The sequence below is a fragment of the Notolepis coatsorum genome (genome assembly GCF_963971535.1).
Source record: "Notolepis coatsorum genome assembly, chromosome: 4".
Lineage (NCBI taxonomy): Eukaryota > Metazoa > Chordata > Actinopteri > Aulopiformes > Paralepididae > Notolepis > Notolepis coatsorum.
In genome coordinates, this window is record NC_140168.1 from 14,618,357 (window position 1) to 14,646,277 (window position 27,921).

The window sequence follows — 27,921 nt, forward strand, 5'->3', positions numbered from 1 at the left end:
TTCCATTGGCTTTATTGCTCGCACTGTACAATACAGGATGTTTTCAGAAAAGTGTTACACAGCGACACCCTGTGGATGTACGGCGCCACTGCGACCCCGGCTTCTCCAAGTCAAATCAGGCCACGCAAAGGAGGGACAAATAATCTTGTTTATTATATAGTAACCCAGCCAGCCACACCCCCCCATCTTGTAATCGTGTCCCATGCCTCACGACATCCCAATACTAATAGAATACTACATAGTGTACAGTAGCGCGTCCTCCATGTAACCTCCGTCTCCTTGTCCCTCCCGGCGTGGCCTTTTGGTTAGTCAAGTCAGTCACCGTCATTGCAAGGTAACAGAGGGGGATTTTTTTTTTTTAACGAGATCTCGATACATACAAACAAAATGGGACAAACATGCCTAATCGATTCAAAACATAGAGATGGTGCAAAACAATGCAGATTCATTCATAAAGGGTACAAACAATCATACAGCAATTTCAACAGAAAAAAAAAACAATACATGATGGAATCAAATAGAATATATTTGGTCAGGGGTCTACTAACTAACAGGGAAGATAACCATATATATATATATATATATATATATGAGCCTGGGTGAAAGACAGAGAAGAGGGAGAAGCCTTAACAGAGTCCCTTGCCTCCGTGACTGCAGTTACATGTCAAGCAGACTGTACGCCCATCTAGTAAAGGCAAGACTAATACCGTTGACCCTCGTCCTCCTCCTACAGTAGCTTATAGGCCAACCTTAGTGCGATAGGGCAGTCCTTTCCAGTACGGGACTCCGCCTAGGGGCCCCCCCCTTCATTCCTCCCTCCCTCCCCTCCCACTCCTTATATCTGTCCGGCCTTCCTTCATTCATTAAATCGCACACAAACTCCCCCAACCCGCGGCTGGACTACGCCAGCCCGTTTACGTTTCTGCTAAAAAAAAAACTAAAGAAAATGCGCTCCGCCCGTCCCTCTGGGGGCGAAATAAATAGAAGAAAAACACAGAAGAAGAAGACGACGGTCAGAAGAAGAGAGAAACCCGGCGAGTCGGACTCCGCCCCCCGTGTTGTTATGACGACGATGTCGACGTGGTGGTGGTGGTCTCCGCGGCGGCCTGTGGTTCCGTGGGGTCCGCCTCCTCCTCTGTGGCGGCGGCGGCGGGGGTGGTGTCGTCCGGGGCGGAGGAGGAGGGGGGCGCCGTGACGGTGACCGAGGAGGCCGCGGCGGCGGGGGGCAGGGTGACGGTGAGGGGGGGCAGGAGGGGGGCCAGGTGGGAGGGCAGGACCGTGGGCATGGGGGGGAGAGGGGGGAGGGGGCCCAGGCCCGGCAGGTTGAGGGGGGGGAGAGACATCAGAGGAGGGAAAGCTGTGGACGGAAGGAAGGGAGAGAGAGAGAGACATTTAGAGACGTGTAGCTGATGCTTTTATCCCAAGCGACTGTACAACAAGTCGGCAGGAACGGGCCGGGCGATAAAAGGATGATTATCGCGATATATTTGAATAATCGATATCGAACGATAATAAAAAAAAATATATCAATAATTTTTTTTTTTTTGTGTGTGACCTGCAACAGGGCAGCTTTAAAACCAGAGACAGTGGACAGACTTGTCTTGCCTGCAACTTAAAGTAATGGCTTTGCTTGTCCAAATGACAATACTGACCAAATTGAGATGAATTTCTCTCTTGTCCATTTATTTTGTTTGCTTTCTAATTTAAAATACAGTTTGAAACAGTCTGTACACAGTGGGCTATGTGTGCTAGCAGAGCTAGACTCCAGTCACGAGTCACGGTGCACATGTGCGGTGGTTTGTTCACCAAAAAAGCACCAAAAGATAGAAAAGAAACTAGCAGAGCCAGAACTGTTCAACTCCCCTGGAGCCACAGCCAGCAGAGAAGCCGGTTTACTTTCGCTTTATCGATATCGAGTGATATAACATTATAATTAGGGGTGGGAATCGCCAGAGATCTCGCAATACGATACTATCGCGATGATACTCGATATATCGTGAATATTGCGATATCAATTTTCTTTTACTGCAAAGTAAAACTGTCAACATGTTTTATCTAGTAAAATAAAGTTCAGTCTGTTCATCTCACGTCAATCATTTTTATTGCAGAACATGGTATTTTCTCAAGCAGACAGATGTAAACACTGTAATCTGTGTTGCATGTACCTGACAAACTGAACTGTTTGTATTACAGTCATATTCCAACTTAACTGAATGCACATGTGTGTGTGTGGACTACTGTACTATTACAGGTATTGAAATGAACAATGCAACTTCCTTATACAAAGAAAAAGAAATTAAATATCGATACTTGGCGTCCCTGTATCGATACAGTATCGCCACGCAAAGTATCGCGATACTACTACGTATCGATTTCCCCCCCACCCCTAATTATCATATCGTTATGGTGATAACATTTTTGGCCACATCGCCCAGCAGCCTAAGGGTGGAACTCTGGCAGCGAAGGGTGGGTAACATCGCTCATTAAACAGTGTTGTAGCGACTATCCCCATGTCCTGGTTAAGTTTCAAACAATGTTAATTATGTTTAGGGCAAGAAATAATACACTGCCAGAAAAACTACAAAATCTTTTTCATTTAGAAAGTGAGTTTAGTAGGAGAAAATACAATTTTAAACATCAGTTTGCACGTACCACACTTAAACAGATGTGTCCTTCAGTTATTGGTGTAAAGTTATGGAATTCTCTCCATAGCGAGCTTAAGGGATGTAACAGTGTTTATCAATTCAAAAGAATTTATAAAAAAAAAATATTTAGTCAGTATGAAAATCAAAATGTGATCTGAATAGTGAGATTTTTTTTTTTTTTTTCTCTTTCTTTTCTTCTTTATTCTTTATCATTATTATTATTATTATTAAAATTGTTCTTGTTTAACTGTGGATTGTGTTTCTTTTATAATGGTATAAATGATTATTTGTGTAAATAAGGTTATACGCCGACCATTAAGAAAATACATGTTAGTTTAGGAATAAGGGGCAGGTAATTATAAGATTTATTCTTCTTCCTGCTCCTTTTGTCCATGGAATGGCTATTTATGATTTTTTAATGAAGAAACTATGATTGAATTATTCCATGTGGCAAATAAAAACTCTGAACTGAACTGAACTGAACTGGTAGGCACTCGGCTGGGTGCGGGGAAAAATCCTCGTCTTTGACGCGCAATTATAATAAAAGTAATGTCCAGTCTGTGTCACTTGCCGTTGGGTGAAGTTCCCATTTAATTCAAGTAATACATAATACATGGTTGCTGAGCCAAACAATAGTTTATAGAAAATTATATTAATAATAGTGAAAACGAGCGAGGGTACGCGTGGTAATTAAAACCACGAGACCTCTCCGCCGTCACCCATTCCTCGATTGCACAATAGCCTATATCCAAAAACCCATGCGCTCCGCGCTGCCACCCAGTGGTGAACTTAACCAACTACAGACACAACACAAAACAATCAAATAGCTCCTACAAGTGTTGAACTTGAGTGCTACAGGCTTGAGTGCATAGTAGGGCTGGACGGTATGGTCTAAAATGTATATCATGGTATAATTTAAAGCATAGACGGTAACGGTATATTATATCACGGTATATTCATTTATTTTAAAATGTCTATATAAATGCTTCTGAAGGGGTAAAACACTGGTATAATAATAATAATAATAATAATAATAATAATAATAATAATAACTTTATTTGTATAGCACTTTTCATACAGAGGTTGCAGTTCAAAGTGCTTCACAACAGTAAAAAATACAGGCATAAGCGAGCATAAAAAAGATAGACAGTAGCAAGGTAAGGTAAATCAGTGTTTCACATTAGGATCTAGCATCCCAATAGGCTCTCTGTTTACAGTTTCATTCAGTAATACAAATAATAAAAATAGTACGGCAGCTATTACTGTACTCTTGTATTACTAGGACATATTTCACACAGGGGTATTTTAAGTATTTTAAGAACATTTATTGTGCAAAACTGCAATACCTTTTCTCAAGTTACTTCCATCTCTGAAAAACTACTGCAGGATAGGAGGTTTCTTTCCCTCAAACAACTCAAACACAATACAACTCCAACATAACTTAACTTTAGTGTACATGTTTGACAACGTAGAGAGAGCGAGAGCGAGAGAAATAAGGCGTCAGAGAGCCGCGGCCCAATGCACATCGTCTGGCTTTTTTTTTTTTTTTTTTTGCCAGGTGACCGATTTTTTAAGCCAAATATCACTTCAATCCAGTTCAAGTTAGTTATTCATTTATATGTGCTATTTATGAGAGGGCTAACTTGTTGCAAAATAATAATGATAATAATAATAGCCTCATTAAAATACTATTGTTGCTTCGGTTGTTTTCAGCGTTTTATGTGCATAATCTGTTATTTAGTTTGAAATGTTCGTTGAAATAAGTAGATTTTTCGTTTTTGTTTATTTATTAAGTTAATATAAAACCATATAGTCACATTTTAGAATACAATAGAATAGAATTTTAGAATACAACTAGAAACACTGTCCTGGCCTGCTTCTAAGTTCAGTGGCCTGACAAAAAAAATTTAAATAAAAAAATAAAAAATAAAAAAATAAAAAATTATATTTTCTTTTATTTTTTTTAAATCATCTCGCGGCCCACCCGTGGCTGCTCGCGGCCCACCTTTGGGTCGCGACCCCGACTTTGAGAACCACTGCTCTAGTCTACCAGTCACAAGGTATGAAGGTATAGTCAAAATCCATACCGCAGCGCAAATTCATACCGTTTATACCGTCCACCCCTAGTGCATAGTAGTACTAGACATATCAGCATAGCAGGTAGTAATATAGGCACGGTAGATTCCTCAGTAGCAACATGCATAATAGTAAAAGCTTATTTTTTTTTTTTATATTGAGAGAGCAGGTTTCATGGGTTGGAAAGAGTGAGAAAACAGAGAGAGGGAGAGAGATATTTAATGGCATCTCTCGCTTCTAGGAGGATATTTTGATACAAAGCTAAAAGCAGACGTTAACCCTTTCACTACTACACTACAGAAGGTTAACCTTTTACTACCACACACTACAGACTGTTAACCATCTGTAGTGTGGCAGTGAAAGGTTAACCTTCTGTAGTGTGGTTGTGAAAGGGTTATAACCCTTTGGTAGTGTGGTAGTGAAAGGGTTAAACCTCTTGTTTACCTGTGCTTCCTGGTGGCGGCAGGCTGCTGAGGGCCGCTAGCGACACAGCGCTGAGGTCTGGTAGCGATAGTGGCAGGTGGGGCAGGTTGGGGAGCGGAGGCAGAGTCATTAGACCTGGTGATGACACGTACACGACATCACATTAACACTTTGATTGCCGGGACCCGTCTTTAGACGTCTTTGCTGGCCATGCTAAAGTTGCCGGAGGACGCGTTACGTCGTCCTTATATCAATATTTCAAAAATCTGCGATCGGATTCATATGTCCCCTCCGCTGGCCTGAGATCCACCAGCAGGACCCACTGAGCTCTCTGGCGGTTCAGGAGCGCCATCTGGTGGCCGATCGGCGCAATCGCCAAACAGGATGTTGAATAGAGGTTGTCATGATACTTCCGGGCGCTCGCTATAGGTCATGGGACTCTGGCTCGTCACGCTACACGGTGATCGATTGGCAATAACTCGATAAACAACATGATTTGGACGTATATACCATTATACAAGCTGGAGATGGACCGGGTAAAAATATATCCCATAATGATAAGATTTCTACTCGACGATGATCGCCCAACGGCGCGCGGAGACTGGGGTGAGTTTCAGCGTGTAACGTTACCGTCTTCGATACTAACTGCTATTATCAACATTTGACCCACATTAGATGATTGGTATAACGCTGCCCACGGAATTATAAACGCCCCCTCGCCCATCCGGTCAACATCAGATGACGTGTAGTAACTTCTAGAAGTACGTCTAGTTGGAATTTTTTATATCGCGCTGATTGCCATCAAACTGTATTTCATCATCAATATAATGCATTTGGGGCTATATATCACGTTCTGGAGAAAGCTGCAGAAAGAGATGAAAACATACTTATACATTAGACCATACTTTACTATGAATATGTGAATGAAAAAGTTTAACGTTGCTACACCCTGAACAATACATATAGGACTTTGAATGGGCCCTAATAATGGCAATGTAGCAATAGAATTTAAAAAGTTATAGCCCTGCAAAGAAGGGGACTTTCTCCATAGACAAATAGCGCTGGCAATCTATGGTATATCATGATTCGAACCCATTAATTAAGATTCGAGTGCCAACGTAACGAACAAAGGTCCAAATGTTAGGGCTCAGCCCTAGGGGGTCTGTGTGTGTGTGTGAGAATCACCCACCTGGTAGCGTGCTGGCAGGGTTAAATGCCGAGGGGTTGAAAGAGGGGCTAGAGGAGGTGGGTAACAGAGGAACTGTAGGCAGACCTGAGAGAGAGAGAGAGAGAGAGAGAGAACACAAGTTACACATTACATCAGAAGCTATAATGCAAATGTGCAGTCAAGGATATGCAAAACACCATGTCCAATCACCGATGGCATTTATAACTAACGAGCTACAGCTATTGGTCCTGCGAGAAAGAGATTTCCAATTAAAATGTTGTCCCATCAACCAGAGAAAGTGAGACAGGCAGAGAGAGAGAGGGGGGGGGGTGACATACCTGTCTGAAGCTCGCTTGGGATGGTGGGCGGCGCTGTGCTGATTGACAGGCCAGACAGCGTATCCTCTAGCCCGGTAGGTCCAGCAGGAGGAGGGGTCACGGCAGAGAGTTGAACCTACAGAGCGGAGCGGAGGGCAGGGCAGGGCAGGCGGGAGGAGATGAGAACAGGTTTGTGGCGAACAGGTAAGGTCGGGTTCACTCAAACATGTAATTAACTATAATGATGCCATTATTCTCCGTCTCCTCCGACCCCCTTTCATGCATACGTAATGAACGTGGACGTGTAAGCGCTGGGAAAAAAAATAATGCCAGAAATAATGAAAGTCACACAAGTAGTGCATCTCTCACCATACCGTGTTGTAAACCTACATTAGATCCAATATGGTCAAGTCTATAATGATCCTTTAACCCTTTCACAACCACACCACAGAAGGTAAACCCTTTCACTACCACACTACAGACGGTTAACCGTCTGTAGTGTGGTAGTGAAAGGTTAACCTTCTGTAGTGTGGTAGTGAAAGGTTAACCTGTAGTGTGGTAGTGAAAGGGTTAACCTTCTGTAGTGTGGTAGTGAAAGGTTAACCTTCTGTAGTGTGGTAGTGAAAGGTTAACCTTCTGTAGTGTGGTAGTGAAAGGGTTAACCTTCTGTAGTGTGGTAGTGAAAGGGTTATATAAAATCCATCAGTGATGCTGTGTGTATGTGTCAGTGATGCTGCGTGATGCTGTGTGTACGTGTCAGTGATGCTGTGTGTACGTGTCACAGTGATGCTGTGTGTACGTGTCAGTGATGCTGTGTGTACGTGTCAGTGATGCTGTGTGTACGTGTCAGTGATGCTGTGTGTACGTGTCAGTGATGCTGTGTGTACGTGTCAGTGATGCTGTGTGTGTGATGCTGTGTGTACGTGTCAGTGATGCTGTGTGTACGTGTCAGTGATGCTGTGTGTACGTGTCAGTGATGCTGTGTGTACGTGTCAGTGATGCTGTGTGTACGTGTCACAGTGATGCTGTGTGTACGTGTCAGTGATGCTGTGTGTACGTGTCAGTGATGCTGTGTGTACATGTCAGTGATGCTGTGTGTACGTGTCAGTGATCTGACCTCTGTGAAGCCGTCCTTCAGCGGACTGAGGGGCTCGCTGGGGAGGCTTCCCGGGAAGCTGATCTTCTTCCCCTCCTCGAACGGCCGCGTGGGAATCCTGTGGAGGTATCCGTAGCCTATCCCACACCCCAGGCTGGGACGGCCGGAGAACAGGGTTATTCCTCGGGATAAATCTGGGACGCACACTACGACCATTTATCTTAAAGGAACACGCCAACTTTTGGGGAAATTCGCTTATTTTCAAAAAAAACAACAGGGCTTTTGAGGTGATGAAATCACTGCGGCCAGGCGCGTGAATATTAAAGGCAACCAACTTGTGTTCGGCTTTTCTCTGATTGGCCGCGCCCCCCCGCCCCCACGCGCAGACAAGCGCAGCCGTCCCAAATGAAATCCAAAGAGCAAGCGCGGCAGCGCGGCAGCTTGGGCTGCTGTTCCAACGCACTTGTGTTGGGCTGCGGTAGCAGTGGAGCGCTGCTGACTGATTATTATGTTTCGCGTTTTTAACAACCAAAGTTAGATTCACTCGTCACTGTACATGTATAAACAAAGCCCACACAGTTATGAAATAATAAACACTGACTATCTGACTCTTACCAATAAACACTGTGTTAGGACTATAAACACTGTTAGGACTATCTGACTCTTAATAATAAACACTGTTACAGACTAGTGTTAGGACTATCTCGATTCACGCGTCACTACTGTAACTAGAAACTCTGGGTGTCACTGTACATCAGTAACGTTATTTCGCGTTTTTAACGTCAGCGGGGCGATGCGGTGGTTAGTCCCCGCTTCCGTGCACCGCCGCCGGCTCTACTCGGTCCAGCTCCAGCAGCAGCGACCGTGCTCCGTTGTAAAGTAGCGATTTTTATTGTTTTGTCATGAAAACCCAATTACATAATCCAACATATGTGTAAAGAAACAACATATTCCAGTTAACGGTATATTTTTTAATGATTCATTACGGTATACATTAGGTTAACTGGAGCTGTGGAGGCTGCTTGTTGAAGAGCCAGCGGGGCGATGCGGTGGTTAGTCCCCGCTTCCGTGCACCGCCGCCGGCTCTACTCGGTCCAGCTCCAGCAGCAGCGACCGTGCTCCGTTGTAAAGTAGCGATTTTTATTGTTTTGTCATGAAAACCCAATTACATAATCCAACATATGTGTAAAGAAACAACATATTCCAGTTAACGGTATATTTTTTAATGATTCATTACGGTATAAATTAGGTTAACTGGAGCTGTGGAGGCTGCTTGTTGAAGAGCCAGCGGGGCGATGCGGTGGTTAGTCCCCGCTTCCGTGCACCGCCGCCGGCTCTACTCGGTCCAGCTCCAGCAGCAGCGACCGTGCTCCGTTGTAGAACGAAGCCCTTCAATGACAGAGCAATGACTTCGCGACAGCCATATTAGACACATCGCCATAATTTAAGATATAGTTTATGCATTCGCAAATATGAGAGCTCTGTCATTGAAGTGGGTGGTGGCAGCTTACTAACAGTAGCGATTTTTATTGTTTTGTCATGACCAAACATAATCCCAACATAGATAGGAGGTGTACTGTATGTCAAATGTCGGTCATGTGGTGGAAGTGTTTAGTACAGTCACACAACAGAACACCGCTGTAGTACAGTCACACAACAGAACACCGCTGGTTCGACCAGCGCTTTTGCCGCGTCTCTCTTTGCGCGAGGGCGTGTGCTAGTGGATTGATTGATTGGCCGTGCGGCCAATCAGAGAAACGCTGAACGAAAAGCTGAACACAAGTTGGTTGCCTTTAATATTCACGCCGCCCAGGCAGCAGTGGTTCGGCCAAAAAAAAATTCCGAGTATATATCTGCTTAGAAAACGAAAATGTCTAATTTTCATTTCTCCACGTGGTAAATACACAGGTCACACGTTTACAGGAACGTTTTGGAGTTGTATTTGGAGTGTATTTCGTGACTGTTGGGAACTAGGCTACACTGGCACACCTACTTCCAGTGAATGACACTAAGCTAGGCTAACGGTGCGGCTGTTTCCCTAAGCCTAATGCATGCACAGAGAAGAAAAGGGTATCTGCTTGTCTAACTCCAGGGTAGATGGCAATTAAGCTAATTTCCCAAAAAAGTTGCCGTGTTCCTTTAAGCTAAAACAGGGCATCTGCAGGTTTCAACAAGTTAAATTTAAGACGTTTTAATACCACTTAAAGAGTGAAATGTATTACCAATTTCACGACCAAAAATAAACCCACATAGCGACACTGAACTGGCGGCTGCACTTGCGAGCCAGTTTACATTCTTGCGCGTTCCGTACAAGCTCTCGCCAGACGCACCAAGGTCCTGGTGGCCCCATGACTCGACTACAAAAACATTTCATATTATTTAATCTCCCGACAGCCAGGCTGCCCCCTCCAAAATGCAATACCTGTGTGAGATGTGCCACAGAACAAGTGACACTTTTTGACAATGACATCCTGGGTCGTTCCTATATGACCAGTATAAATCTTGGAACTGAACTCTCTCTTATAAAAAATGGAACTGAGCCTCCATAGAAAATGTCTGTGAAAAGCTGTGAAAAGGGAGTGAACCAACAGAATGTTGGGCCTCTGGAGAGGAGAGAGACAGGGACGGAGGAGAAAGAGCTGTGTAATGTTAAACCCTTTCAGACGGGGAGGGTTGCTGGTTGAAGTCTTGAATCAGAAGAGGAAGGAGAGCAGAGTATAATGACTATAATGTAATGTAAACTAATGTAATATAGTACACCGAGTACTGTATTGTACCTGTATATCTCTGTATATGTATGTGGTGGGCTATGTAAGATATATTACGGAAGTCTGCCTCGCCCTCGTCTCAGAACGAAAGAGGCCCCATGCAGTAGAGAAGTGACCGGCTGGAATGCAAGGCCAAGAAGGGGGGGCGCTAGTCAGAGGGGCATTGTATTCTTATAAATTACTTGATTTGATATGTAACTGCAAAGTAACAAATAACTGAAGGAGGGATATGACACGTAATGTACGGTGATTGGAGCTATGTACTGACGATGGCGTGACGTGACGGACCTTATAAAAAGGGCCAACTGGCGAGAGCAGGGAGGGATTTTTACACTGAGCTGGAGAGAGAAGAAGAATGTTACTTAGAGACTTTTTTGAGAGATTTTGAGGAGAAGACTGAAACCTGATATATAGTAAGCTGAAAAACCTGTGTACTTTTATAAATGAAACTGAACCCTTAAAATGTAATTTTCTACGGTTAAAAAATAAAAACAATCTTCTTTTGGAAACCACGTTTTGCCTTCTATTTTTCCCAAAAAGACGGGTAAGGATGGAGATGTATTTTTGCATTGTAACTTTACCAGTAATAATAATAATAATAATAATAATGATAATGTGCTGCAATGTGCCTGTATTGTGCCTAATATATGATATAAAAAAGAACTTTTTCCCCAGACGGAGGAGGAGGAGAAAGGCTTTATCCCTACGGAGTAAAAGAAGACCTATGCTTATGCATTAAGGCAAATAGAAGTATGGCTTTAATACGTTAGAGTAAAAGAAGACCTATGCTTATGCATTAAGGCAAATAGAAGTATGGCTTTAATACCTTAGACGGATTAGGGAAATGGACCTCCTCTGAATATAGAGAGTCCTTCCCAGTGCAAATATAAATTAAAAGATTCCGCAACTGCAATCACTCGACCTAAGGTCGATGACTGACGGGGGTCGGAACGGTGCATTCGCTGTCTCTTGTCGGTCAGTGGTAACAACAACATTTTGTAGACTCGGTTGGTCCTGCGTGTCAACCACTTCACAGGACGCTGTTTGAGGTGTAGATAGGCAGACCAATGAGTTATGAAGTTATCGATCTGACCTAAGAGGGAGCGTGGGCATTCAACATGGCGTCCCTGGCGAGTGGGCATTTATACTAACCAAAATAGGTGCTAAAACGGCCGAAGAAGACAGGACTACTGTCAAAATCCTCTGGAGTAAAAATTAAATTACAGACTTGGCAAAATCAAAAAAGTAGGAGGTTCTACTTAAACAAAGGATCACGCTTAAAGTATATTTTTGTGATTGCGGTAAAAAGGTTTACTCATGACTAAAAAGTTACGTAATGTTTTCTTACAGTCAAAAAAAAGAAAAAGTAGGAGGTTCTACTTAAACAAAGGATCACGCTTAAAGTATATTTTTGTGATTGCGGTAAAAAGGTTTACTCATGACTAAAAAGTTACGTAATGTTTTCTTACAGTCAAAAAAAAAAAGAAAAAGTAGGAGGTTCTACTTAAACAAAGGATCACGCTTAAAGTATATTTTTGTGATTGCGGTAAAAAGGTTTACTCATGACTAAAAAGTTACGTAATGTTTTCTTACAGTCAAAAAAAAGAAAAAGTAGGAGGTTCTACTTAAACAAAGGATCACGCTTAAAGTATATTTTTGTGATTGCGGTAAAAAGGTTTACTCATGACTAAAAAGTTACGTAATGTTTTCTTACAGTCAAAAAAAAGAAAAAGTAGGAGGTTCTACTTAAACAAAGGATCACGCTTAAAGTATATTTTTGTGATTGCGGTAAAAAGGTTTACTCATGACTAAAAAGTTACGTAATGTTTTCTTACAGTCAAAAAAAAGAAAAAGTAGGAGGTTCTACTTAAACAAAGGATCACGCTTAAAGTATATTTTTGTGATTGCGGTAAAAAGGTTTACTCATGACTAAAAAGTTACGTAATGTTTTCTTACAGTCAAAAAAAAGAAAAAGTAGGAGGTTCTACTTAAACAAAGGATCACGCTTAAAGTATATTTTTGTGATTGCGGTAAAAAGGTTTACTCATGACTAAAAAGTTACGTAATGTTTTCTTACAGTCAAAAAAAAGAAAAAGTAGGAGGTTCTACTTAAACAAAGGATCACGCTTAAAGTATATTTTTGTGATTACTGTAAAAATTCTGCTGGGTGAAGTTGCAATGCAAAGATCACTTTCATGCTTTGTTCACAGAAAAGCGAGGGCTTCCTAGCCCAAAGACACTGTTTGTAAGGGGAGACTGGATGTGAAGCGAAGCCAAAACGGCCGTTCACAGAAAGGCGAGCTGGATGGCTACCTAGCCCAAAGATACCGTATGTGAGTATGGGAGAGTGGATGTGAAGCGAAGTCAAAACGACCGTTCACAGAAAGGCGAAGCTAACTAGCACTACATCGGCTAACAAGCCAGTGCTAACACCCATGAGCTGGCTTTAGCCAGACGGAAGACCCATGAGCTAGCCAGACGGTGCGACCCATGAGCTGGCTAGACGGAAGACCCAGGAGCTGGCCGTAGCCAGACGGAAGCTAACTAGCACTACATCGGCTAACAAGCCAGTGCTAACACCCATGAGCTGGCCCTAGCTAGACGGAAGACCCAGGAGCTGGCCGTAGCCAGACGGAAGCTAACTAGCACTACATCGGCTAACAAGCCAGTGCTAACACCCATGAGCTGGCCCTAGCCAGACGGAAGACCCATGAGCTAGCCAGACGGTGCGACCCATGAGCTGGCTAGACGGAAGACCCAGGAGCTGGCCGTAGCCAGACGGAAGCTAACTAGCACTACATCGGCTAACAAGCCAGTGCTAACACCCATGAGCTGGCTTTAGCCAGAAGGAAGACCCAGGAGCTGGCCGTAGCCAGACCGAAGCTAACTAGCACTACATCGGCTAACAAGCCAGTGCTAACACCCATGAGCTGGCCCTAGCCAGACGGAAGACCCATGAGCTAGCCAGACGGTGCGACCCATGAGCTGGCTAGACGGAAGACCCAGGAGCTGGCCGTAGCCAGACGGAAGCTAACTAGCACTACATCGGCTAACAAGCCAGTGCTAACACCCAGAAGCTAGCACGAGAGAAGCCAGCTCAGGAGGAGCTGGCACGCCAGAAGCTAGCTCAGGAGGAGCTAGCACAAGAGAAGCTAGCTCAAGAGGAGCTAGCACGAGAGAAGCTAGCTCAGGAGGAGCTAGCACGAGAGAAGCTAGCTCAAGAGGAGCTAGCACGAGAGAAGCTAGCTCAAGAGGAGCTAGCACGAGAGAAGCCAGCTCAGGAGGAGCTGGCACGCCAGAAGCTAGCTCAGGAGGAGCTAGCACAAGAGAAGCTAGCTCAAGAGGAGCTAGCACGAGAGAAGCTAGCTCAGGAGGAGCTAGCACGAGAGAAGCTAGCTCAAGAGGAGCTAGCACGAGAGAAGCTAGCTCAGGAGGAGCTAGCACGAGAGAAGCTAGCTCAAGAGGAGCTAGCACGAGAGAAGCTAGCTCAGGAGGAGCTAGCACGAGAGAAGCTAGCTCAAGAGGAGCTAGCACGAGAGAAGCCAGCTCAGGAGGAGCTGGCACGCCAGAAGCTAGCTCAGGAGGAGCTAGCACAAGAGAAGCTAGCTCAAGAGGAGCTAGCACGAGAGAAGCTAGCTCAGGAGGAGCTAGCACGAGAGAAGCTAGCTCAAGAGGAGCTAGCACGAGAGAAGCTAGCTCAGGAGGAGCTAGCACGAGAGAAGCTAGCTCAAGAGGAGCTAGCACGAGAGAAGCTAGCTCAGGAGGAGCTAGCACGAGAGAAGCTAGCTCAAGAGGAGCTAGCACGAGAGAAGCCAGCTCAGGAGGAGCTGGCACGCCAGAAGCTAGCTCAGGAGGAGCTAGCACAAGAGAAGCTAGCTCAAGAGGAGCTAGCACGAGAGAAGCTAGCTCAGGAGGAGCTAGCACGAGAGAAGCTAGCTCAAGAGGAGCTAGCACGAGAGAAGCTAGCTCAGGAGGAGCTAGCACGAGAGAAGCTAGCTCAAGAGGAGCTAGCACGAGAGAAGCTAGCTCAGGAGGAGCTAGCACGAGAGAAGCTAGCTCAAGAGGAGCTAGCACGAGAGAAGCCAGCTCAGGAGGAGCTGGCACGCCAGAAGCTAGCTCAGGAGGAGCTAGCACAAGAGAAGCTAGCTCAAGAGGAGCTAGCACGAGAGAAGCTAGCTCAGGAGGAGCTAGCACGAGAGAAGCTAGCTCAAGAGGAGCTAGCACGAGAGAAGCTAGCTCAGGAGGAGCTAGCACGAGAGAAGCTAGCTCAAGAGGAGCTAGCACGAGAGAAGCTAGCTCAGGAGGAGCTAGCACGAGAGAAGCTAGCTCAAGAGGAGCTAGCACGAGAGAAGCCAGCTCAGGAGGAGCTGGCACGCCAGAAGCTAGCTCAGGAGGAGCTAGCACAAGAGAAGCTAGCTCAAGAGGAGCTAGCACGAGAGAAGCTAGCTCAGGAGGAGCTAGCACGAGAGAAGTTAGCTCAAGAGGAGCTAGCACGAGAGAAGCTAGCTCAGGAGGAGCTAGCACGAGAGAAGCTAGCTCAAGAGGAGCTAGCACGAGAGAAGCTAGCTCAGGAGGAGCTAGCACGAGAGAAGCTAGCTCAAGAGGAGCTAGCACGAGAGAAGCTAGCTCAGGAGGAGCTAGCACGAGAGAAGCTAGCTCAGGAGGAGCTAGCACGAGAGAAGCTAGCTCAGGAGGAGCTAGCACGAGAGAAGCTAGCTCAAGAGGAGCTAGCACGAGAGAAGCTAGCTCAGGAGGAGCCAGCACGAGAGATGCTAGCTCAGGAGGAGCTGGCACGCCAGAAGCTAGCTCAGGAGGAGCTAGCACAAGAGAAGCCAGCCCAGGAGATGCTAGCCCAGGAGAAGCTGGCACGGGTAGCTCAGGAGAGGCTGGCGCGGCAGATGCTAGCTCAGGAGAAGTTGGCACGGGTAGCTCAGAAGAAACTGGCGCAGCAGATACTAGCTCATGAGAAGCTGGCGCAGCAGATGCTCGCTCAGGAGATACAAGCACACGAGACGCTAGCTCGCATGTTGAGACATCTCAAAGGACTAGAGATCCCCGAAAGGGCCTCAATGGACCAACTGATGGAAAGAGAAGTAAGGACCCCCGGTCAAGATCCAGGGTATAAGATGGTGGAGAAACTAATCGCACAGGTGCGAGGCGGGAGCATGTCTCTCAATGATGCAGCAGGATCAGTCATGAATGGAACACCTATGCAAGGATCATGCTCACTGCTTGAAAAGCTACTCAGAGGAGTCCCAGGGGGTAACCCACTGGCAGCCCGATGCGCAGCATGGTCACAAGACCAGCTACGTATCGAATGTATGCTGTATGACCAAGTTAAAATGCTATCTGACAAAGGGGGGGCCTCCCAGGAGCCTCCCCCGAAAACGACCAAGGAGAGAACAAGGAAAAAGGATCCTTCCGGCATCGAATACCTCTCTGCAGACGACTGGGGGGCGTTAACCCCAGAACGGCAAGCGGAGACGAGGGCAAGACGGGAGGAAATTAAATCCCGGAAGATGAATTACATATACCTGTCTCCAGACAAGTGGGCCGCACTAACCCCAGAACAGCAAGCAGGGGTGAGGACCACAAGGGAGGAATTCACAGAACCAAGCAAATCACAATACCCAGAGCTGCCGGCTGTACAGCAAGCCGTAATTGGCACAGGGGAGAAACCTTACTGCTGTGTCCAGTGTGGAAAGAGCTTCAAGACAAAGCATCATCTTAAAAGTCACCACACGGTACACACAGAAGAGAAACCTTACTGCTGTGACCAGTGTGGAAGGAGCTTCAAGGCGAAGGATCACCTTAGACGTCACCACGTGGTACACACAGAAAATAAACCTTACGGTTGTGACCAGTGTGGGAAGACCTTCAAGACGAAGGCAGAACTTAAACAACACCACGTGGTACACACAGAAGAGAAACCTTACTGCTGTGTCCAGTGTGGGAAGACCTTCAAGACGAAGGCAGAACTTAAAAGTCACCACACGGTACACACAGAAGAGAAACCTTACTGCTGTGACCAGTGTGGAAGGAGCTTCAAGGCGAAGGATCACCTTAGACGTCACCACGTGGTACACACAGAAAATAAACCTTACGGTTGCACCCAGTGTGAGAAGGCCTTCAAGACGAAGAGAGAGCTTAGAATTCACCACACGGTACACACAGAAGAGAAACCTTACTGCTGTGACCAGTGTGGAAAGAGCTTCAAGGCGAAGCGTAACCTTACACTACACCACATGGTACACACACAAGAGAAACCATACTACTGTGACCAGTGTTACATGAGCTTCCGGAACCTGCAAGGGCTTCAGAGACACAGACGGCGGAGGCAGCCATGCAAGGTGCCAACCTGCTTAACGGGGGCAGTAAGGGGTGATGTGTCTCGCTCAAGAACACGGCGACGCACTATCAATGACGAGTGTGGAAATGGAAAAAACCAAGAAGAGGAGGATGGCGATATTCAGATGAAGGATCAGAACCCGAGGCCACAGATGACGCCTTCAGGTGAAACTGAGTCTGAGCCTGAACAGGATGGGGAGCTAAATACCTCTGAAACTGAACACAGTTCTGATTACTCAACATATTGAGTAACAGCTAAAGAGAAGCTAGCACAAGGAGACGCTAGCTCACCAACGAGGCTTCAATGGCCCAAATGATGGAAAGAGAGGTAAAGACCCCCGGTCAAGATCCAGGGGATAAGATGGAGAAACTAACCCCCGAGCAGCAAGCAGAGATAAGGGCAACAAAGGGAGAAATTACCTTCTGGGGCCCTGACACATGACACTCAAGCAAGTGCAACCTGGCACAGGACGCTGTGGTGCTTGGGCGGCCAAGTCACTGGTTTATAGGTCTGTCAAAACGGATTGGAGGTTCCGGGGCTAAGAACATAAGTTCAAAATAAGTCCTGCATAAGTCCTGCTACTGTGACGGAAGTGGAACCGGCGTAATAATACAGGCTGGTGTTATCAGCAGGGGCTGAGTCTATAAGAGGCTACATAGCCTGAATCTACAAGCTGGCTAACTAGCCGGAGCTAATACCAGACATAAAAAAGTAACTAACTACCCAGTCTGGACCGAGACAAGCACAACACAGGGTAGACCCCCTGTGCAAGAAGGAAGTGGACGGAAACAACAGTCCGAAAGATCTGTGAACAATGTGCGCTGGTGAGGGGGACAAAACCTGAACCAGTGCCACACTCTTAGACGGGGGGGGGGGGGGGGGGGCTGTCCCCCGGAGTCAGTGGACGACGCAGCGAATGGCAAGAAGGAATATACTGACTCAGGTCAGAAATCGGAAATGGAGGAAGACCGGGATAGGTCAAGCTACAGAGCATCCTCAGGGTCCTCATCTAGACCTCCCAGACCTCCCAGACCTCCCAGACCTCCTAGACCTCCCAGACCGGACAGAGAGACATCGGCCTGGACCCAGGTTACAGGGCGACGAGAGCCCTGAATGGACCTGAAAGAGAGAAAAGAAATGAGTCCTCTGTGGACTGTATCTGTGATGTCCTGCGAGGCCTACGGACAGGGTCACACGACCAGGCCAACCACACTTCAATAGAGGACTGCTGCTACAATTCTCGGGAACCCGTGGGGGTCGCCCGAGAAGTGACGAATCAACCTACCTCAAACTATGGGAGAGATCCAAGAGGTCAGAGGGGGTGACCCCAAGATGACCAAGATGACCAAGATGACCAAGGTGACCAAGATGACCAAGACGACAACAGCCTGGGTGCATCGGCCGGGAACAACAGATGCAAGTCTTCCCGCCGGATACCAAGCAACAACGTGACCCCTATCCTGTCGAGCCGTCCAGCCAGGGAACAACAGATGCAAGTCTTCCCGCCGGCTACCAGGGTAACAAGGTACCGAGATGGCAGAGGGGGTGTGGAGAGTCACAGCCACGTGACCCCACAATCGCCATCTCGTCCCCCAGTACAGACGCTATTAAGACAATGGAAAATGACCGCCCAGAAAGACAGAGTGGGTGATGTTTGGAATTTTGCCACTTCCATGGTACAGACAGCCAGGGCGGTGATGAGGGGGATAGTGAGATGGGCCCTCCCCTGCATTGTGATAATAGGGGTCATTATTACAATAAATCTACTACGTCGTATGGGCCTCCTCTCCCGGTCAGGGAGGGCCGTAAATTATGCAAAAAAGAGAATTTGGCCTTCAACTATGACGGAGCCTCTTCTGAAATGAAGATAAAAGAGGACCAGTGTTGTCTCTCTCACACACTAGACAGGAACGCTGGAACGAACAGACACCACCGGAGAATGGCGGTTAAGGGATATACCATCTCAGACGAACTTACGTTACATGGTGATAGCGTATTGAGTATTTTGGATCAAGACCCCCTTGATAGATTGAGAGCGGCCCTCGTGTCATCATCACCAAGTCTGGCTTCACCAAAAATGCCTGACCAGGGACAGACAGCCACTGCGATGACAACACCGGAGGATAAAATGTCTCTGGGCCTAGGAATAACCTGGATGAAGAAAATAACGCTCCAGAGAGGAAAATGGGACGTTGTAGATGACGGCCAACGATCTCAGTTATATACAGGAACTGGCAGAATGATGACAAATGAAGAACTTAAGTCCCCTGCCAGTTGGCCCGACATAGTGGGAATAAAACCCGGGAGAAGACCTTATTCTGACCCTTTCACCAGGATGCAGTACGAGGACTTCTACTACTTGGACGCTGCGTCAGAAGAGAGATCCAGTGTCGCCCATGTGTTGGTGGGAGGTAACTGGGCCGGTATCCTCCCGGCCTGGGTAAAGATCTACATGGTTACCCGAGAGAGTGACACAAATTTCGGCAAGACATGGGCGACCGTCAAGAGTTGGGGAAACAGCTGCGAATATTATAGAATGGATTTGATCTTTTATCCTAAGATGAGCACGTCCAACATCAAAGTTCAATCTGGAATCCGTTATGCGCGGAGGGACCCGAAGATTTATCCTGTCCTGCCCTCCACCGAGCACAGTAGTGTGGTCGGTCAAGAAGTCAGGGGAGGTGAAAAAGGTCAAGGCCTGCCAGACCCAAGATCTCTGGCCTCTCGATCCGGGGGGTCAAGACAAGAAGTCCCCGGTACAAGTGCATCGCCACCATCTTCCAGAGGCTGGGCGGACTACGAGAGGCCGAAGAAAGCACGAAAGTCATCAAAATCACCTTACCAATGACATAAAAATGTTGGTAGAAATATAATCAAAAAAAGAAGCAAGAGCCCTGTTCTCTGAGAAAGAACAGTGATTACAATTTTTAAAAAGCAAAAGCCCTGTTCTCTAAAGAAGAACAGTGATTTCTATTTTGAATTTTTTGTTGTTGTTTATGTAACAATATAGCCGTATATACCTTTTTTCACATGTAATTATATGCTTCATTATTCAGTTGATGATGGACAATGACCGCCCAGAATGACAGAGTGGGTGAGACGTGCCACAGAACAAGTGACACTTTTGACAATGACATCCTGGGTCATTCCTATATGACCGTATATACCTTTTTTCACATGTAATTATATGCTTCATTATTCAGTTGATGATGGACAATGACCGCCCAGAATGACAGAGTGGGTGAGATGTGCCACAGAACAAGTGACACTTTTTGACAATGACATCCTGGGTCGTTCCTATATGACCAGTATAAATCTTGGAACTGAACTCTCTCTTATAAAAAATGGAACTGAGCCTTTAGATGTCTCCATAGAAAATGTCTGTGAAAAGCTGTGAAAAGGGAGTGAACCAACAGAATGTTGGGCCTCTGGAGAGGAGAGAGACAGGGACGGAGGAGAAAGAGCTGTGTAATGTTAAACCCTTTCAGACGGGGAGGGTTGCTGGTTGAAGTCTTGAATCAGAAGAGGAAGGAGAGCAGAGTATAATGACTATAATGTAATGTAAACTAATGTAATATAGTACACCGAGTACTGTATTGTACCTGTATATCTCTGTATATGTATGTGGTGGGCTATGTAAGATATATTACGGAAGTCTGCCTCGCCCTCGTCTCAGAACGAAAGAGGCCCCATGCAGTAGAGAAGTGACCGGCTGGAATGCAAGGCCAAGAAGGGGGGGCGCTAGTCAGAGGGGCATTGTATTCTTATAAATTACTTGATTTGATATGTAACTGCAAAGTAACAAATAACTGAAGGAGGGATATGACACGTAATGTACGGTGATTGGAGCTATGTACTGACGATGGCGTGACGTGACGGACCTTATAAAAAGGGCCAACTGGCGAGAGCAGGGAGGGATTTTTACACTGAGCTGGAGAGAGAAGAAGAATGTTACTTAGAGACTTTTTTGAGAGATTTTGAGGAGAAGACTGAAACCTGATATATAGTAAGCTGAAAAACCTGTGTACTTTTATAAATGAAACTGAACCCTTAAAATGTAATTTTCTACGGTTAAAAAATAAAAACAATCTTCTTTTGGAAACCACGTTTTGCCTTCTATTTTTCCCAAAAAGACGGGTAAGGATGGAGATGTATTTTTGCATTGTAACTTTACCAGTAATAATAATAATAATAATAATAATGATAATGTGCTGCAATGTGCCTGTATTGTGCCTAATATATGATATAAAAAAGAACTTTTTCCCCAGACGGAGGAGGAGGAGAAAGGCTTTATCCCTACGGAGTAAAAGAAGACCTATGCTTATGCATTAAGGCAAATAGAAGTATGGCTTTAATACGTTAGAGTAAAAGAAGACCTATGCTTATGCATTAAGGCAAATAGAAGTATGGCTTTAATACCTTAGACGGATTAGGGAAATGGACCTCCTCTGAATATAGAGAGTCCTTCCCAGTGCAAATATAAATTAAAAGATTCCGCAACTGCAATCACTCGACCTAAGGTCGATGACTGACGGGGGTCGGAACGGTGCATTCGCTGTCTCTTGTCGGTCAGTGGTAACAACAACATTTTGTAGACTCGGTTGGTCCTGCGTGTCAACCACTTCACAGGACGCTGTTTGAGGTGTAGATAGGCAGACCAATGAGTTATGAAGTTATCGATCTGACCTAAGAGGGAGCGTGGGCATTCAACACTGTGCAAATGGAATGAACGTATTTTTTTTTAATACCCTTTAACCCTTTCACTGCCACACGACAGCAGGTTAACCCTTTCACTGCCGCACGACAGCAGGTTAACCCTTTCACTGCCACACGACAGCAGGTTAACCCTTTCACTGCCACACGACAGCAGGTTAACCCTTTCACTGCCGCACGACAGCAGGTTAACCCTTTCACTGCCGCACTACAAAAGGTTAACCCTTTACTATCACACTACCGACGGTTACCCGGGTTAAGGCCTTAAAATTGAGAATTATGAATTTAATACTTTTTAATAGCCCACAGATACCCTGCACATATGCTGATTAAGGAGATCGGACACTGATCCGTCGTATCAGTTAGTCTACGTCTATGTGTCCCGTTTGTTGGACAGAGCTGATACATGTCCATCTCCACCAGATCTGTGTCCGTTTTGACGGGACAGAAAAGTATGGAGAGGTTACCCTGTCTGTTTAGTTGCGTCTGCACAACACGCAATTACGTTAGCTGTAGTTCCTATAAAAAATTTAAAAAAAACTACTTTGTTTTCTCTTTGTTTTGTGACGGATCAGTGTGGAAAATCTGTATGTATGCATTAGGGATGGGCAAAAACTCACAAAATGACTATTCCAGTCACTGGGAAGAACTATTCAGCTACTAATGAATTGAATGAATGAATGTATTTCCAGGAACAAAAGCATTAATTCTGAACGTTACATCACTGATGCATGAACTGTGTGAGCTTTAGTGAAACAACACGACAAACGTACAAAACGTTGCTACCGTGTAACATCTCCAGTCTCTCTCTCTTTTCTGATCTCCCAGCTGTTAACACTTTGAATGCCCAACCCGAGTTTTCTCGGGTTTACCCCCCGCGGGTTGAATGCCCATAACGAAAATATTCGTTTTTTCTTGTTTTTTTTTAATTTATTAGCGATCTGAATTCATATTTCATCAACCGAGTCTACCGTTGGTAATTCAGCCACCCCAGGCGCTCAGATGTGAAAAAAGCACCCCCTATCGTCTCCCAGATGGTAATTCACCCTTTTGGATTGGACTCAATGAAAAAGCATGAGAAAAAAAAACCCGGACTCCACATTTTACTTCTCACGCATGTAACCGGAGTCGATCAGCTTCAGGCTGGACTCTCAGAGCAGCAGGGATTATGTGTTTTACAGTACGTAGCAGTGGATCAATAAAAGGATAGATTTCCGGAATGGCGATCAGGAATTGGAATAATCCATTTGGATACCATCTGATCTCAGGTAAGGAATCTATTTTACCAGTATTAGGATAATCAGACCTTTTTTCACGGAGATATAAGCGTTTCCCCTATAATGTGATATGACTGTTTGACTGTAAGAGTGATCAGGAACTGAGAGAATCTATCTTCAGCGCGCGGCACTAGCGTGCACACGTACACATAATACTATCGATAATCTAGCGTTTATTTGAAAACGATTCATAAATAGGCCGCAAAATGACAACGTTCTAGAATATTACAGTAAAGGGCGATTATCATAGAATCTCTTCTTTTTTCCGTGAAAACGAGTGCTTTTCAAAATGCTATCAAACGGAAATGAACCGATAAAAAAACAATCTGCTTCGACAATGTTGACTGGAAATGGGTCATTGATAATGCGACGGGCAGATTAGACACAGCCATAATTTAAAACATAGATTAGGCGATATTAACGTTAACATTGGAGTGGTGCTGGGCATTCAAGCACTAAATGAGCGCCCCCTGCTGGGCATTCAAAGTGTTAACATACTGTTATGCTACCTGGCTAGCTAGCTACCTGTACCCAGCATGCCGTTCAGCGGTGGGTGTAACAGTTAATAGGGTCCCCTCTCAATACACTACAGTGTAGTTGCCGGTAAAATAAGGGAACATTTTCTTTTTAGACAAAACGATATTCGCATAAACTCTATTTTATATTTTTTATAATTTAACAACTATTTGAAAAGCTATGCCCATCCCTAGTATAAATGATGTGAGAACTAGTGTGTGCATGATGTGCGTGGCTCACCTGCCCTCTCCTCCCCAGGCACTGTTAGGTGTGATGACGACCTCTCTGCAGTTATCAGTGTCTGTGTTGTACACATAGAGCTTCAGCCCCTTCCCCTCGTGGGTCTCTATCAGAGAGAACAGGTCTTCTGACTGGGGGGGGGGGGGGGGGGGGGGGGAGGGGGAGAGAGAGAGAGAGAGAGAGAGAGGAGCGAGTGAGAGAGAGACAGAGAGAGAGTGAGAGAGAGAGAGGTAGAGTGAGAGAGAGAGTGATAGAGAGTGAGAGAGAGAGTGATAGAGAGAGAGGTAGAGTGAGACAGGGAGGAGGAGGTGGTGGGCAACATAATAATAATAACCGTGATTTTGTATAGTGCGATTCATATCAAGTATGCTACCAAACACATACCTCATTCATAACATGCTACCAAACACATACCTCGTTCATAACATGCTACCAAACACATACCTCGTTCATAACATGCTACCAAACACATACCTCGTTCATAACATGCTACCAAATACATACCTCGTTCATAACATGCTACCAAACGCATACCTCGTTCATAACATGCTACCAAACACATACCTCATTCATAACATGCTACCAAACACATACCTCGTTCATAACATGCTACCAAACACATACCTCATTCATAACATGCTACCAAACACATACCTCGTTCATAACATGCTACCAAACACATACCTCATTCATAACCTGCTACCAAACACATACCTCGTTCATAACACGCTACCCAGCACATTAGGGGTGTGGGGAAAAAATCGATACGTAGTAGTATCGCGCTACTTTGCGTGGCGATACTGTATCGATACAGGGATGCCAAGTATCGATATTTAATTATTCATAAAAAATATATATATATATTTTTTTGTATAAGGAAGTTGCATTGTTAATTTCAATACCTGTAATAGTACAGTAGTCCACACACACACACATGGAATATGACTGTAATACAGACAGTTCAGTTTGTCAGGTACATGCAACACAGATTACAGTGTTGCCATCTGTCTGCTTGAGAAAATCCCATGTTCTGCAATAAAAATGATTGAAGTGAGATGAACAGACTGAACTTTATTTTATTAGATAAAACATGTTGACAAAGTTTTACTTTGCAGTTGAAAAAAGGTAATAAATCGCAATATATCTCAATATTAATATCGCAATACTCAGCATATCGCAATATATTTAGTATCGCAATACTATCGTATCGTGACTCAAGTATCGTGATAGTATCGTATCGTGAGGCCTCTGGTGATTCCCACCCCCACTACACAACACATACCTCATTCATAACACGCTACACAACACATACCTCATTCATAACATGCTACACAACACATACCTCGTTCATAACATGCTACACAACACATACCTCATTCATAACATGCTACACAACACATACCTCATTCATAACATGCTACACAACACATACCTCATTCATAACAGTGTCCGCTCCTATGATGTAATCCGTGTTCGGCCGCAGGCCGGCCAGAGCAGCCGGGGAGTTGGGCTCGACTTCCTGTAGGACAGACAGACGAGGGGAAGAGCAGAAGATACTCAAATACAAAGTCAAATTGGGAGACATTTGGTGTCAACGACACTTTACACAGCAATGCGAGTGACAGGCAGAACGTACAGAACCTCCCATCTGAGTGCTGGTAGACGGCGCACGTTCCAAGATAGCATGTGTACGTATCACAGATAAGATAAGATGCATCTTTCTTTATTGATCCCCTTGAGCAAAGTCAGGGGTCATAACGGCACAGGGGAGGGAGGGAGGGGGAGGGCAGGCACAGGCAGGGTAATAGAAATTACAATAATATATTTTGATTTTATTTGATTTGATGTTTTTTTATTTTCATGCCCAGCCCATATGGGCTTACAAGACACATAACAATAAGTATATAATAATATACTTGACCAATTACTTGACAAATGACATATAGACCAAGATGGCCACAAGAAAATACAATAAAACGTAATATAACACAAAGCTGTACGCAATGTATGTAAACAAAGAAACAAGAGGAATACAAATACAATTATATAGGATACAGTGTGTTTTGTCTCAAGTGCCATGCTTTCTCCAAAAATCCTGCAAAACTGAAGATGTCCTCCACAAAAAAACAACTCAACATACAACTCTGACTGCCAAAACAAATCCGGATTTACAATTTGAATTTTCTCAAAAAAAAAAAAAAAAAAAAAAACTATATATATAAAAGAAGTAACTAATAAAAAGGTAAAGAACAAGATAAAATATGAAATAAAAATAAAGACGAGGGTCTGATCTGCTGGACCGATGAGACATGTGTATACTCTATTGATAATAATAACACAGACACTCGACGTGACTGTAAATAAGGGAAACCTTTGAGTTTAAATAAAGGTTTGGAAAATATGTATACTCTATCGATAATAACAACAGTATAGTTAGTCGGACATAAACGTTACAGACGGATGCGACCGACAACATAAATCCTACAGATGACATACAGACAGTATACAGGCCAGAACCTTTCCACACAAGAGAAACAAGACAGGCATTCTCATTGGTTCATACTGACCAGCACATGCCAGACGTTCTCATTGGCTCCCTCGAAGCTGCAGAAGCGAATGGAGACTCCCAGCAGTCCCTGGCCCCCCCACAGGTTGCTAGGGGTGACGGTGGACTCTCTGAGCTCCAGCGTCTTGGAGGAGTAGACCAGCATCCTCACGGGCTTCTCCACGCTGGCCTTGAGCAGGTCCTTCAGAGTGTCGTTGTCCTTGTTCTGGAGGAGAGGAGGAGGTCAAAAAAGAGTGGTGTGTCCTCCTGGAACCCTGATCCATCACTCGCTCTTCTGTACATAAACAAACACCGACTGTGTCCCCCTGTTCCAATTGGTCTCACTGACCCTGCCCTCACTAACTAACTTACCAGCCTGGTGTTGTTGATGGAGACGATGAAATCAAAGAAAGGCTCCAGGCCGGCTCTGTGTCCGGGCGAGTTCTCCTGAACCTGTAGGAGAGGAGAGACAACTTCAGCGGGTTAGCCGTGATAGGACGCATTGAGCGACACTGCCAGCAGCTACACTGTGATTTGCTGTAGTATCAGAGATATCACACCTTTTCTGAGCACGTTGGGTTGGACTATAGTCTTTTAGTCCAATTTACTGTTTTTATTTTTACCAATATGTCTATACTACTAATGCACTCAAGTTCGACACTAGTTGACGAACAATGCCATTGATTGATTGAATGAAAACTATATGAACAGATTGCAGAATGGGTACAATACAGTACGGCTCAATACAAACCATTGTTAAGGGGATGCAGACCAGAGAAAGACTTTCGTCTCGTTTACATCAGGGTCCCCCGTTTTCAATTCATCACGACTTGACCCACCACGGACCCTTCGCTGCCACAGATATACCCCTCCCGGTGACCTCCGCTTTGGATAAAAGCGTCAGCTAAAATGACTCAATGTAAAAAGGTAAAGAAAATGCTATAGAGACATAATAAACACACAAGAAGGCCGAGGAGGGGGGGAGGGGTGTGTACCAGCCCCTAACAATTACTATTTTGTCTAGCCAACCTTCAACATGAATGAATGAAAACTTTATTTAACAGATTGCAGAATGGGTACAATACACAAAATTGTTAAGGGGATGCAGACCAGAGAAAGACCTTTGTCTTGTTTACATCAGGGTCCCCCATTTTGCTGGCTTTTAAACGGATGAACTGAGATTGAATGATAAATAGCGGTTGTCGTGTATGATTATTGTTGACAGAAAACATGCAAGTCTTCTCTGCTGCAGGTCGCAGGCTTCATGCCATCTAAGAAGAACATTCGCATAGTCAGCTGCCATCCATCCAGGCATAGCTAGATTTACATCCAGGCATAGCTAAATTTACATGAGCCTCTCTTGACAACAAGTCCACATTGACTACTAGTGAAAAGAAACAGGTGCAAGAAGAGATGTGAGAAAACCTGGCACCATCACAATTTAAGTGCAGGTTCATTTAGCAGCAGTCCTTACCAAACGGAGGCCCAGCTGTCATCCCCGGCCTCTAGTAAACACAGTTAGCCGGGACCCCTGCACCCTGTACCCGATGCTAAGCTAGCAGCTAACTGCAGTCTCTATACACCCAGCAGCACTCACGCGTAGAACATGGTAGCCTTCAGAGCCTCCGCCGGGTATCTCGACACTCTGCGATCCTCCCATGGCACCGCTGTTTATCAGGAGGTTTATATATAAGGTTTTATGACACTTATTTCCCTGTAAAAAGGTGAGACGCCACTGGCTTCACAACACAAGCTCCACCGGTACACGTCGCCAACTAGCCAACAAGC

The 27,921-nt window shown here is 45.0% G+C and overlaps 1 protein-coding gene across 1 annotated transcript; it reads right to left on the bottom strand.

Moving 5' to 3' along the window:
* On the bottom strand, positions 1 to 27,921 carry LOC311226999 (Golgi reassembly-stacking protein 2-like). Its single transcript, XM_084312492.1, has 10 exons — positions 27,731 to 27,921; positions 26,506 to 26,586; positions 26,156 to 26,359; positions 25,021 to 25,107; positions 23,589 to 23,719; positions 7,747 to 7,879; positions 6,651 to 6,765; positions 6,334 to 6,417; positions 5,166 to 5,279; positions 1 to 1,357 (listed from the first exon to the last, which is right to left on the bottom strand). The coding sequence occupies exons 1-10, from the start codon at positions 27,791 to 27,793 to the stop codon at positions 1,062 to 1,064; spliced, it is 1,308 nt and encodes a 435-aa protein (XP_084168618.1). The 5' UTR covers positions 27,794 to 27,921; the 3' UTR covers positions 1 to 1,061.